General features: G+C 49.4%; 1 protein-coding gene across 2 annotated transcripts in view; it reads right to left on the bottom strand.

Annotated features, from left to right (window-relative positions):
• The window catches only part of SRGAP2 (SLIT-ROBO Rho GTPase activating protein 2), a 163141-nt gene that overhangs the window by 91327 nt on the left and 58205 nt on the right, over positions 1 to 13609 (bottom strand). For both annotated transcript variants that reach the window (XM_077295152.1, XM_077295151.1), the window contains exon 3: positions 11490 to 11682. In XM_077295152.1, the coding sequence (XP_077151267.1) occupies positions 11490 to 11682 (193 nt within the window). The remainder of the gene's footprint in view (positions 1 to 11489; positions 11683 to 13609) is intronic.

Here is a 13609-nt window from a genome sequence, read left to right as displayed (position 1 = left end):
ATGCCACCGCCATGCAGCCCTACCAGGACCATCGTGGCATCATCCAGGAATTCCGCACCGGCCGAGGTAGGAGACCCCCTCGCTACCTGAGTCGGCCGGCCGGCCTGGGATCCTTTTGTAAATTCTGTAGGATCCCGTCCCATTAGGAACAGGAAACCAACTGATGCGTGGGAGAGGTGCCGCCCTTTTGTATCTGTGGGTTTCCTGTTCCTAAAGGGGCGGATCCCCTCTCTCGTGGTGCTGTCATGGGAGTCCGAATAAAGTAGCCTTAGACATTGCTTTTATTAACCTATCATTTTTGAGAACTTATTTTATCCTAACCACTGATATTCCTGAAAATGTGCTCAATTCATATACGGTATGTGTTTTTTAGGAAATCACAAACATAAAATTTTAGCTAAAACTAACCAATAGTTGGAGCTTCGTCAAGCATGATAAATAGCACCAACATTGTCAAAATGTTTTCCCCTAAGTCCTTCTGGCCACACTTTCCTTCTCTACATGACAAAACTGACCCACTTCTATATTATTCTGTGAAAAACAGCCTGACCCTCTGGATGTCTAAACTACAACTGGAATGTGAGGAATGCCATCAGCCTCTGCACAGAACATCTGCTGTTTACTAGAATGGTCAGGAAGAGACATATGCCAGATACCGGCACAGCAGAGTGCAGCGCTGGCCCCTCCTGAAGTGCACGGCCTGCCTTGTATTAAAACAGGACAAAAAATGTCACATTTGTCATTTTTAAATCATGTGTCCCTGTTTCTATGAGAAAATAAATCTGGATTAGATGACACCAACATGCACATTGGGATAGGCAACTGGCTAGAGAAACTTTGGACCAAAACGTTTCATTAAAGGGAACGTTTCAGCAGGATTTCACCCCAAACTATTTATATGCATATCTAGTTCTTGCAGAGACAAGTCTAGAAAAACCTTTTACATGGCCAGTCAATTCCTCCGTTACTGAGAAATCTACGTGTTAATCGAAATGCGAAATAGACTTAAAGGGGTTTTCCCCATTTCAATCACTAGATCTTGGAATAATAATAACTTCCATAATTGGATGTGTTTAAATAAAATGTTCCTGTGCTGAGATAATCTTATAAATGTGCCCCTGCTGTGTACTGTGTAATGGCTGTGTCTGACCGTGCAGGGACATTGATCATACCACAGTTCCTGGGCAGGGGAGGACGGAAAAGAGTATAGAGATAAACCAGCATGGGATCACAGTTGCTTCTTTCTTTGAAGTAAAACATTGTTTAAAAACAGGCAGGGAAATGTTTTACCTCACAGAAAGAATTAGCTGTGATCCCATGCTGTCCTGTCAGTATACTCTTATGCGTCCTCCTGTGCCCAGTAGATGTTGTATGATCAGACCATGTTCCTGTACGGTCAGACACAGCCATTACACAGTACACAGTAGGGGCACATTTATAAGATTATCTCAGCACAGGAACATTTTATTTAAAGTGAACCTGTCAGCAGGATTGTGCACAGTAACCTGCAGACAGTGTCAGGTCAGCGCTGTTATACTGCTTAAAATGATACCTTGGATGATGAAATCCGTCTTGTGGTTGTGGTTTAATCTTTATTTTCAGTTTTCAGTTAATGATATGCTCGTGCTCCGGGGTGGCCTGTGGGGGAGGAGGGGTCTTTATGTGGTGCTCTGATTAGGTATTCATACTGATGGCTACTGACAGGTCACTGATCCCTCACTGACCTGCCCCCTATTTTACATATTGCATAGAATATTGCTTGAAAAAAAAAAAAAAAAAAAAATCTTAATCGAAATGGTGTCAGCAGCCCCGCCTGCGCAGTAGCATCTATCGTATTTTGCCAGATGCTATTTTGGAGGCACTGCTCCCATTTTATAGGGAAAAAAACCAAAATTAAGCTCCATCAAGATGGCTGCGCGTGTGCAGTAGCATCTACCAGAACGCGATAGATACTGCAGCGCAGGCGCAGCCCCATTTTAAGATAACTTTTTTCCCCAACATAACAAAATGCCAACTTAAAATTAATAAATGCATATTATAATCTCGTATCGTGCTACAGCGTCAGCGCTGCATGCTGATTATTATTCTTTTTCTCAAATAATATTCTATGCAGTATGTAAAATAGGGGGCAGGTCAGTGAGGGATAAGTGCCCTGTCATAAGCCATATAGATGAATATGTAAGCAGAGCACCACATAAAGACCACCCCACAGGCCGCTCCGGAGCACAGGCATATCATCAACTGCAAATAAAGATTAAACAACAACAACAACAACAACAACAACAACAACCACATAGCAATGGGGCAGTCACTCAAGCAGGAGAAGGCAGCGCTGGGCGCAGAATAGGGGCGGAGTGACAGAAGCATGGGACCTTGGGAAGTGCTTTCATGGTCCAAAGCATTTAAGCCTAATTTGCATATCAATTCAAATGCAGATTTCTCAGTAGCAAAGTGTCTATGTAAAGGTATTGCTGACTTTCCTTTGCAAGACCTACATCTAATATATAATTGCCTAGAATACTACTTCCTGCAATTTGTGCCAACTTCCGTGGCTTTGTCCGGAGCTAATGTCCGGAGCTAATGTCCGGAGCTAATGTCCGGAGCTAATGTCCGGAGATAAGTGACGTCACCAGTGTCCTACACCCAGACAGAGCACAGTGGCCCCAGGCAGAGCACAGGGGCCCCAGGCAGAACATGGGGCCCCAGGCAGAGCACAGGGGCCCCAGGCAGAGCACAGGGGCCCCAGGCAGAGCACAGGGGCCCCAGGCAGCATATGGGGCCCCAGGCAGAGCACAGGGGCCCCAGGCAGCATATGGGGCCCCAGGCAGAGCACAGGGGCCCCAGGCAGCATATGGGGCCCCAGGCAGAGCACAGTGGCCCCAGGCAGAGCACACACCAAATCGGAGGCCGAGGGGCCCCGCCAACCAAATCGGAGGCCGAGGGGCCCCGCCAACCAAATCGGAGGCCGAGGAGCCCCGCCCACCAAATCGAAGGCCGAGCGGCCCCGCCCACCAAAGCGGAGGCCGAGGGGCCCGGCCCACCAAAGCGGAGGCCGAGGGGCCCGGCCCCGCCCACCAAATCGGAGGCCGAGGGGCCCGACCACCACATCGGAGGCCGAGGGTCCCCGCCCACCAAATCGGAGGCCGAGGGTCCCCGCCCACCAAATCGGAGGCCGAGGGTCCCCGCCCACCAAATCGGAGGCCGAGGGTCCCCGCCCACCAAATCGGAGGCCGAGGGTCCCCGCCCACCAAATCGGAGGCCGAGGGTCCCCGCCCACCAAATCGGAGGCCGAGGGTCCCCGCCCACCAAATCGGAGGCTGAGGGTCCCGCCCACCAAATCGGAGGCCGAGGGTCCCCGCCCACCAAATCGGAGGCCGAGGGTCCCCGCCCACCAAATCGGAGGCCGAGAGTCCCCGCCCACCAAATCGGAGGCCGAGGGGCCCCGCCCACCAAATCGGAGGCCGAGGGTCCCCGCCCACCAAATCGGAGGCCGAGAGTCCCCGCCCACCAAATCGGAGGATAAGGGGCCCCGCCAACCAAATCGGAGGCCGAGGGGCCCCGCCAACCAAATCGAAGGCCGAGGAGCCCCGCCCAACAAATCGAAGGCCGAGCGGCCCCGCCCACCAAAGCGGAGGCCGAGGGGCCCGGCCCCGCCCACCAAAGCGGAGGCCGAGGGGCCCCGACCACCACAATCGGAGGCCGAGGGGCCCCACCAACCAAATCGGAGGACGAGGGGCCCCACCAACCAAATCGGAGGCCGAGGAGCCCCGCCCACCAAAAGTAAGTGCGGCCCCAAAAGTAAGTGCGCCCCCGGGTGCAAAAGTAAGTGCGCCCCCGGGTGCAAAAGTAAGTGCGCCCCCGGGTGCAAAAGTAAGTGCGCCCCCGGGTGCAAAAGTAAGTGCGCCCCCGGGTGCAAACGTAAGTGCGCCCCCGGGTGCAAACGTAAGTGCGCCCCCGGGTGCAAACGTAAGTGCGCCCCCGGGTGCAAACGTAAGTGCGCCCCCGGGTGCAAACGTAAGTGCGCCCCCGGGTGCAAACGTAAGTGCGCCCCCGGGTGCAAAAGTAAGTGCGCCCCCGGGTGCAAAAGTAAGTGCGCCCCCGGGTGCAAAAGTAAGTGCGCCCCCGGGTGCAAAAGTAAGTGCGCCCCCGGGTGCAAAAGTAAGTGCGCCCCCGGGTGCAAAAGTAAGTGCGCCCCCGGGTGCAAAAGTAAGTGCGCCCCCGGGTGCAAAAGTAAGTGCGCCCCCGGGTGCAAAAGTAAGTGCGCCCCCGGGTGCAAAAGTAAGTGCGCCCCCGGGTGCAAAAGTAAGTGCGCCCCCGGGTGCAAAAGTAAGTGCGCCCCCGGGTGCAAAAGTAAGTGCGCCCCCGGGTGCAAAAGTAAGTGCGCCCCCGGGTGCAAAAGTAAGTGCGCCCCCGGGTGCAAAAGTAAGTGCGCCCCCGGGTGCAAAAGTAAGTGCGCCCCCGGGTGCAAAAGTAAGTGCGCCCCCGGGTGCAAAAGTAAGTGCGCCCCCGGGTGCAAAAGTAAGCGCGCCCCCCAGTCCCGTGTGTGAAAAGTGCTGCTGTAAAGCTGGTAGCGCTGTTCAAGCACCATGCATTTCCTTCAGGAGATGCCCATCTAATATATAATTATTATATTATATTATATAATTATATAATATATAATTGCCTAGAATACTACTTCCTGCAATTTGTGCCAACTTCCGTGGCTTTGTCCGGAGCTAATGTCCGGAGCTAATGTCCGGAGCTAATGTCCGGAGCTAATGTCCGGAGCTAATGTCCGGAGATAAGTGACGTCACCAGTGTCCTACACCCAGGCAGAGCACAGGGGCCCCAGGCAGCATATGGGGCCCCAGGCAGAGCACAGTGGCCCCAGGCAGAGCACAGGGGCCCCAGGCAGCATATGGGGCCCCAGGCAGAGCACAGTGGTCCCAGGCAGAGCACAGGGGCCCCAGGCAGCCTATGGGGCCCCAGGCAAAGCACAGGGGCCCCAGGCAGAGCACAGGGGCCCCAGGCAGAGCACAGGGGCCCCAGGCAGAGCACAGGGGCCCCAGGCAGAGCACAGGGGCCCCAGGCAGAGCACAGGGGCCCCAGGCAGCATATGGGGCCCCAGGCAGAGCACAGGGGCCCCAGGCAGCATATGGGGCCCCAGGCATAGCAGAGGGGCCCCAGGCAGCATATGGGGCCCCAGGCAGAGCACAGTGGCCCCAGGCAGAGCACGGGGCCCCAGGCAGAACATGGGGCCCCAGGCAGAGCACAGTGGCCCCAGGCAGAGCACAGGGGCCCCAGGCAGAGAACAGGGGCCCCAGGCAGCATATGGGGCCCCAGGCAGAGCACAGGGGCCCCAGGCAGCATATGGGGCCCCAGGCAGAGCACAGTGGCCCCAGGCAGAGCACAGTGGCCCCAGGCAGAGCACAGTGGCCCCAGGCAGAGCACAGGGGCCCCAGGCAGAGCACAGGGGGCCCCAGGCAGAGCACAGGGGGCCCCAGGCAGAGCACAGGGGCCCCAGGCAGCTTATGGGGCCCCAGGCAGCTTATGGGGCCCCAGGCAGAGCACAGTGGCCCCAGGCAGAACATGGGGCCCCAGGCAGAGCACAGGGGCCCCAGGCAGAGCACAGGGGCCCCAGGCAGAGCACAGGGGCCCCAGGCAGAGCACAGGGGCCCCAGGCAGCATATGGGGCCCCAGGCAGAGCACAGGGGCCCCAGGCAGCATATGGGGCCCCAGGCAGAGCACAGCGATATTTTGGACCACTGTGCGGTGTTTCAGACCCCCTGTGTGATGTCTGGGGCCCTGTTCTTAAGTATATTAAAGATTAAAGTAACGTATATTAAAGTATATTATAGATCAAATTTGACACGTTTATGAGCACCATTGAGTGATATACTCAAGAATGACATAATTTTTCAACATTTTATGGTTTCAAACTGTAAACACTCAGAGTTTTTTTTACTTCAACCAGAAAACCTTAACGGTTCATAAAAAACTTGACTGTTCAGGATATGATAAAAGTCATAGTATTCTGAATCTTTAACTTATAAAGATACCTTTACATGGGGTGATTATTGGTTCCAGAGAGGCTTTCGGCCGATAATCGTACACATGGCTGGTGACAGGACAATACAATATAAACGTTCAAAGGTAAACACTGATAACATTAAAATCTAATATATAATTGCCTAGAATACTACTTCCGGCAATTTGTGCCAACTTCCGTGGCTTTGTCCGGAGATTATGTCCGGAGATAAGTGACGTCACCAGCGTCCTACACCCGCTTAGGGTGGACAAAGATATATGCCTTCGTGGTGCGCGGCACTTTTCTGATTGGTTGCCGCCTGCCGCGAGCGACCAATCAGAAATGTGCCGTACTGTCAAGAATTGTCAAGAGCTGGTGAGTGCAGCCATTTTTTGTTCTTTCTTACTATTATTTATTAATTGTATTATTCTTACATTTGAATAAAGAAAGTATATATGGATTCTAGACTCCCGATTCTTTAGAATCGGGCTGCCATCTAGTATGTATATAAATAGTTTGGGGGTAGGGGGGGGATTCTGCTGACAAATGCCCTTTAAACAAGTTATCAACTACAAAGCTAAAATATTCTTGTATAACAAACTTTTTTCTTAAACTAATTCAATATATGATTGTGTAGGTGCCATGAATTACAACTAACAGTAAAACAAATCTATTAGGAGCAGGGATGTAGTGGGTAAGCCAAACCTCCAACTCCTCAATTTCCCTGACCCCACAGCACTGGTCACTACTGAGCATGTACATAAAGTGCAGCACGGATTCATCTCAGCTACAACTCCACAGCGCTGGTCACTACTGAGCATGTACATAAAGTGCTGCACAGATTCATCTCAGCTACGACTCCACAGCGCTGGTCACTACTGAGCATGTACATAAAGTGCTGCACAGATTCATCTCAGCTACGACTCCACAGCCCTGGTCACTACTGAGCATGTACATAAAGTGAGGCACAGATTCATCTCAGCTACGACTCCACAGCGCTGGTCACTACTGAGCATGTACATAAAGTGAGGCACAGATTCATCTCAGCTACGACCCCACAGCACTGGTCACTACTGAGCATGTACATAAAGTGCAGCACAGATTCATCTCAATTATAAGCTGAGATCCTTAGATCAGGAACAGAACAGACATTTATAGGGCACTTTATAACTTTCCCAAATTCTGAAAACATTTACAGCCATCCTGCATTTTACTACTATACCCAATTTATTGTATGTTGTCGGAGTCGGTCCATTTTATACAGACTCCACTAAAATGGACACGGACTGACTTCACAGCTCTGGTTAGAAGTACCGTAATCAGTAGTGGAAAACATAAAATATCACGGTCTATTCTCCGTGAAGGGGAAAATATGTGTAAGTGGATTGAGAGCTGGCTCAGGGATAGGAAACAAAGGGTGGTTATTAAAGGGAACCTGTCACCACGTTTTTGGAAGATGGGATAAAAATAGCGTTAAATAGGGGCAGAGGTGGGCGTTACATTAGTGTGTGTGTTATGCGTTTATTACCCACCTAAGTTGCCGAAATAACTTTGCAAAGTCTCCGTTTTCGCCTGTCAATCAGGCTGGTCAGGTCACATGGGCGTGGTGTCTTCACCCAGATTTGGCGTAGTTTTCCGTTGGTGGCGTAGTGGTGTGCGCATGCCCAAAGTCCGGAATCCTCTTCCAGGGGATTTAAAAATAGCGCGGTGTTCGTTATTGCATTGGTGATCGGTGGGCGCGGCCATCTTCCTTTGGCCGCGCGTGCGCAGAAGCGGCGCTCTGCTGGCCGCGGCTTCAGGAAAATGGCCGCGGGATGCCGCGCGTGCGCAGATGGATATCGCGGCGGCCATTTTCCTGAAGCCGCGGCCAGCAGAGCGCCGCTTCTGCGCACGCGCGGCCAAAGGAAGATGGCCGCGCCCACCGATCACCAATGCAATAACGAACACCGCGCTATTTTAAATCCCCTGGAAGAGGATTCCGGACTTTGGGCATGCGCACACCACTACGCCACCAACGGAAAACTACGCCAAATCTGGGGGAAGACAACGCCCATGCGACCTGACCAGCCTGATTGACAGGCGAAAACGGAGACTTTGCAAAGTTATTTCGGCAACTTAGGTGGGTAATAAACGCATAACACACACACTAATGTAACGCCCACCTCTGCCCCTATTTAACGCTATTTTTATCCCATCTTCCAAAAACGTGGTGACAGGTTCCCTTTAATGGAGCACACTCTGACTGGGTCGCGGTTAGCAGTGGGGTACCACAGGGGTCAGTATTGGGCCCTCTTCTTTTTAACATATTTATTAATGACCTTGTAGGGGGCATTCAGAGTAGAATTTCAATATTTGCAGATGACACTAAACTCTGCAGGGTAATCAATACAGAGGAGGACAATTTTATATTACAGGATGATTTATGTAAACTAGAAGCTTGGGCTGATAAATGGCAAATGAGCTTTAATGGGGATAAATGTAAGGTCATGCACTTGGGTAGAAGTAATAAGATGTATAACTATGTGCTTAATTCTAAAACTCTGGGCAAAACTGTCAATGAAAAAGACCTGGGTGTATGGGTGGATGACAAACTCATATTCAGTGGCCAGTGTCAGGCAGCTGCTACAAAGGCAAATCAAATAATGGGATGCATTAAAAGAGGCATAGATGCTCATGAGGAGAACATAATTTTACCTCTATACAAGTCACTAGTGCGACCACACTTAGAATACTGTGCACAGTTCTGGTCTCCGGTGTATAAGAAAGACATAGCTGAACTAGAGCGGGTGCAGAGAAGAGCGACCAAGGTTATTAGAGGACTGGGGGGTCTGCAATACCAAGATAGGTTATTACACTTGGGGCTATTTAGTTTGGAAAAACGAAGGCTAAGGGGTGATCTTATGTTAATGTATAAATATATGAGGGGACAGTACAAAGACCTTTCTGATGATCTTTTTAATCATAGACCTGAGACAGGGACAAGGGGGCATCCTCTACGTCTGGAGGAAAGAAGGTTTAAGCATAATAACAGACGCGGATTCTTTACTGTAAGAGCAGTGAGACTATGGAACTCTCTGCCGTATGATGTTGTAATGAGTGATTCATTACTTAAATTTAAGAGGGGACTGGATACCTTTCTGGAAAAGTATAATGTTACAGGGTATATATATTAGATTCCTTGATAGGGTGTTGATCCAGGGAACTAGTCTGATTGCCGTATGTGGGGTCAGGAAGGAATTTTTTTCCCCAATGTGGAGCTTACTCTTACCACATGGGGTTTTTTTGCCTTCCCCTGGATCAACATGTTAGGGCATGTTAGGCTATGGGTTGAACTAGATGGACTTACAGTCTTCCTTCAACCTTAATAACTATGGAACTATGTAAGGAGGAATGCTCTCCTGGCCTGCCAGGATGAGGAAGGTGACATCACTATGTACTTGCAGTGACATCACTCTGCTTTTGATACCAATCATCAGTGGTAATCTACCTAAAGCTTCAGGCGCACCCTTGGGGTAGAAGTCGGCCATCACATTTTCTCATATCTGGCACTGCTAGGTGGCCGAATTCTGCCTGGTACTGAGTTGGGCACGAGTCTGATTTGTATGGAAAGGAATGTCCTCCAGGTTACTAAATGATCGTCAGTCCAAAGGATGATGGATGTGTACAATCACCAAAATGTAATATCGTACCCACCCCATTCATCAAAATGAGCTGAGTTTTTGTTTCATGTAGTATCATGTATTCACAGTGCTGATCACAAGTCCAAGGAGACCTCTAAGAGGGCAAGTACCGTATATACTCGAGTATAAGCCGACCCGAGTATAAGCCGACCCCCCTAATTTTGCCACAAAAAAATGGGAAAACTTATTGACTCGAGTATAAGCCTAGGGTGGAAAATGCAGCAGGTACTGGTGAATTTCAAAATTAGAAATAGATGCTCCATACCGTTCATTATGGCCCCATAGATGCTCCACATAAAGCTGTGCCACATATATAATGCTCTGCACCATTGCCCCATAGCTGTGCCATATAGTGCTCTGCACCGTTGCCCCATAGCTTTGCCATATAGTGCTCTGCACCGTTGCCCCATAGCTTTGCCATATAGTGCTCTGCACCGTTGCCTCATAGCTGTGCCATATAGTGCTCTGCACCGTTGCCCCATAGCTGTGCCATATAGTGCTCTGCACCGTTGCCCCATAGCTGTGCCATATAGTGCTCTGCACCGTTGCCCCATAGCTGTGCCATATAGTGCTCTGCACCGTTGCCCCATAGCTGTGCCATATAGTGCTCTGCACCGTTGCCCCATAGCTGTGCCATACATATAATGCTCTGCACCATTGCCCCATAGCTGTGCCATATAGTGCTCTGCACCGTTGCCCCATAGCTGTGCCATATAGTGCTCTGCACCGTTGCCCCATAGCTGTGCCATATAGTGCTCTGCACCGTTGCCCCATAGCTGTGCCATATAGTGCTCTGCACCGTTGCCCCATAGCTCTGCCATATAGTGCTCTGCACCATTGCCCCATAGATGCTCCACATAAATCTGTGCTGCTGCTGCTATAAAAAAAAAAAACACATACTCACCTCTCTTGCGTGCAGCTCCTCGGCGCCATCTTCCCGGCGTCTCTCCGCACTGACTGATCAGGCAGAGGGCGGCGCGCACACTATATGCGTCATCGCGCCCTCTGACCTGCACAGTCAGTGCGGAGAGACGCTGGGAAGATGGCGCGACGCCCGGCGGGTGGAACGAGGACAGGTGAATATGTCATACTTACCTGCTCCCGGCGTCCCGCTCCTTCCCCCGGACAGCTGGTCTTCGGTGCCGCAGCCTCTTCCTCTATCAGCGGTCACCGGCACCGCTTCATTAGAGAAATGAATAGGCGGCTCCGCCCCTATGGGAGGTGGAGCCGCCTATTCATTTCTCTAATGAGCGGTCCCACGTGACCGCTCAGGGGAAGAGGCTGCGGCACCGAAGACAGTGGGACGTGCAGGGGGGGCGCCAGGAGCCCCGGAAGCAGGTAAGTATATGACAGTGCTCACCCGCCGACCCCACCACCGACCATGACTCGAGTATAAGCCGAGAGGGGCACTTTCAGCCCAAAAATTTGGGCTGAAAATCTCGGCTTATACTCGAGTATATACGGTAGATTCTTTACTGTAATCCTATTCCTTATGTCTGCACCTGGAATTACTAGTCCTGTACATGGTCGCTTTCTTATGGAACCCAATTACGCTCTACGGCACAGCTGCAATTGTGGAAATTAGCGTTCTGTTCTAAATGGGAGATTATGGGTTAGCGACAGTGTATCATTAAAGTCCTAGAAAGTGTGACAGATCACCAGCCATGTCAGTAGGGTGCCTGTGCCAAGAGAAGTCCCCCAAGAAGCGTAACCCGATCTAATATGGTATTCACGGAGCACGGCAGAATCCATTATTATTCCAACACTGGAAGAATTCACATTTCCATTCTTTTTTATCTTACTTGAACTGTTGATCTTTCGCTCCACGGGTTTTGGACAGGAACCGCTCGCTGAGTTTTTCCAAGTTACGGGAATAATCCATTTCAATTTCAGCTTTCTTACGAAAGAAGTCCTGCAGGTCCTGAAGAAGTTGGGTGCGCAGATCACATTGCTGATCCAGACATTTTAGCTGCTCCAACAATTGGGCTCGGATCTCTACAGGAGAAAAAAAAAAAAAACAAAATGTTACACTGCGGTACAATGTAACAAAATTATGTACCCATGGATCTGAGTATAACACCTACACTATTGGGATGTTTTCGACTTCGGTCCTATGTATTACAGTTCTCATACTGGGATTACTTAAGGGGAATTTGTCACCAAGATTTTGCTACGCCATCTGAGAGCAGCATTGGGTAGGGCAGAGACCCCAATTCCAGCTATGTATCATTTACTGGGCAGCTTGCTGTCATTTTGATGAAATCCCTGTATTATCTGCTGCAGATCTACAAGTTCTCTGAATGCTGAGCTCTGTATGACCCACCCACACCACTGATTGACAGCTGTGTACACTGTGCATAGGCAGAAAGCTGCCAATCAGTGGTGAGGGTGGGGTTATACAGATCTTATGTATATTGCTTGACTATGTGGCAGCAAGTTTGACCCCAATGATAATCTCCCGCTGATAAAATAAATGGTGATTTAATCAAAACTACAGCAAGCAGCTCAGTAAGTGTAATCACTGGTATTCTTTGGAATGCACTACCTAGGTTAATACGATTAATCCCCAATCCCCACAGTTTTAAGCGTGCCCTAAAAACGCATTTGTTTAGACTGGCCTACCGCCTCAACGCATTAACCTAACTATCCCTGTGTGGCCTATTAAAAATAGAAAAAAAAACCAAAACACATAATCAGGTTCCTTGCATCGTGTTCTCATACACTTTATGCAGTTAATAGCACTCTGTGTCTGTACTGCTACATACTTAGGCTGTTAACTGGTTCATGCAGCTTTACATGAACACCCGAGCCTTACACTATGGCTGGTCCAAATAACTAAAGCAATTGTTACCATCCACCTCTTGTGTCTCCCCTTTTCCTCATAGTTTGTAAGCTTGCGAGCAGGGCCCTCATTCCTCCTGGTATCTGTTTTGAACTGTGATTTCTGTTATGCTGTAATGTCTATTGTCTGTACAAGTCCGCTCTATAAGTTGTAAAGCGCTGCGGAATATGTTGGCGCTATATAAATAAAAATTATTATTATTATTATTATTATTATTATTATCATCACTGGAATCAGGGTCTCTGGCTCTGCTGCTCTCAGATTAGGTGGCAAAAACCTTGTTACAGAATGCATTTAAGAATTTATTGATAGCTTGATTCCTGAAGTGGCGTGACTTAAAGATGTTATCCTAAAATTGCAAATTATCACCCATCAATAGAGTAGGGGAGAACTTACTGTTTGCAGGGGGTCTAACTTGTGGGACCCCAAGCAATCCCAAAAACCTGCCTTCTAAAGATGAGATGACTACTGCCTCTTCTACACGGTACACAGCTCAGAAGTATTGTAACTGCAAAAATCTAGCATTTTTTAATCAAGATAATGAAATTGAAAAACGCCACCTGTCCTGTCAAGTATTGCATAACTCATTAAATCCGTCACGGCTCTGTGGTGGATCTACAGCCAAACTGAACACTAGTGGGATTACACCACCAGACTTGCGGCACTTAAAAAATAAATAGTTACTCTTTGTAAGAATTTTGTCTACCACAGAAAGTGATGACATTTTGCAAAACGAGCTTTGTCTTACAGGAATAAAGACAATTACATGTCAGTGGCATCCAAGCCCCTGCTGTTTCCCAGTCTATTTTGAGAACATAATCATTCGGAGTACAGATGATGGCAGTGAAAGGGTCAACTCAGCCTGTCTCCTTTTTCTTGAGTATTCTGCTCAGATACTTTTTTTTTTTTTTGTTTTACCAGGGATGAAAACAAACACCATAATAAAGAGATTTGCAAGGTTTCAGAGAACAAAACCCAATAGATCATTTCACCCAACGAAAAGAGCGTTCTGTGCCCTATAATTGTGCACCTTGGCTACTATGTACTCCTTCAGATAACATTTTTTGATAAATACCACTT

The sequence above is a fragment of the Ranitomeya variabilis genome, chromosome 3 (genome assembly GCF_051348905.1).
Source record: "Ranitomeya variabilis isolate aRanVar5 chromosome 3, aRanVar5.hap1, whole genome shotgun sequence".
In the NCBI taxonomy this organism is placed as follows: domain Eukaryota; kingdom Metazoa; phylum Chordata; class Amphibia; order Anura; family Dendrobatidae; genus Ranitomeya; species Ranitomeya variabilis.
The sequence above is the reverse complement of the archived record's forward strand: the minus strand, read 5'-3'. Positions and strand labels throughout refer to the sequence as shown.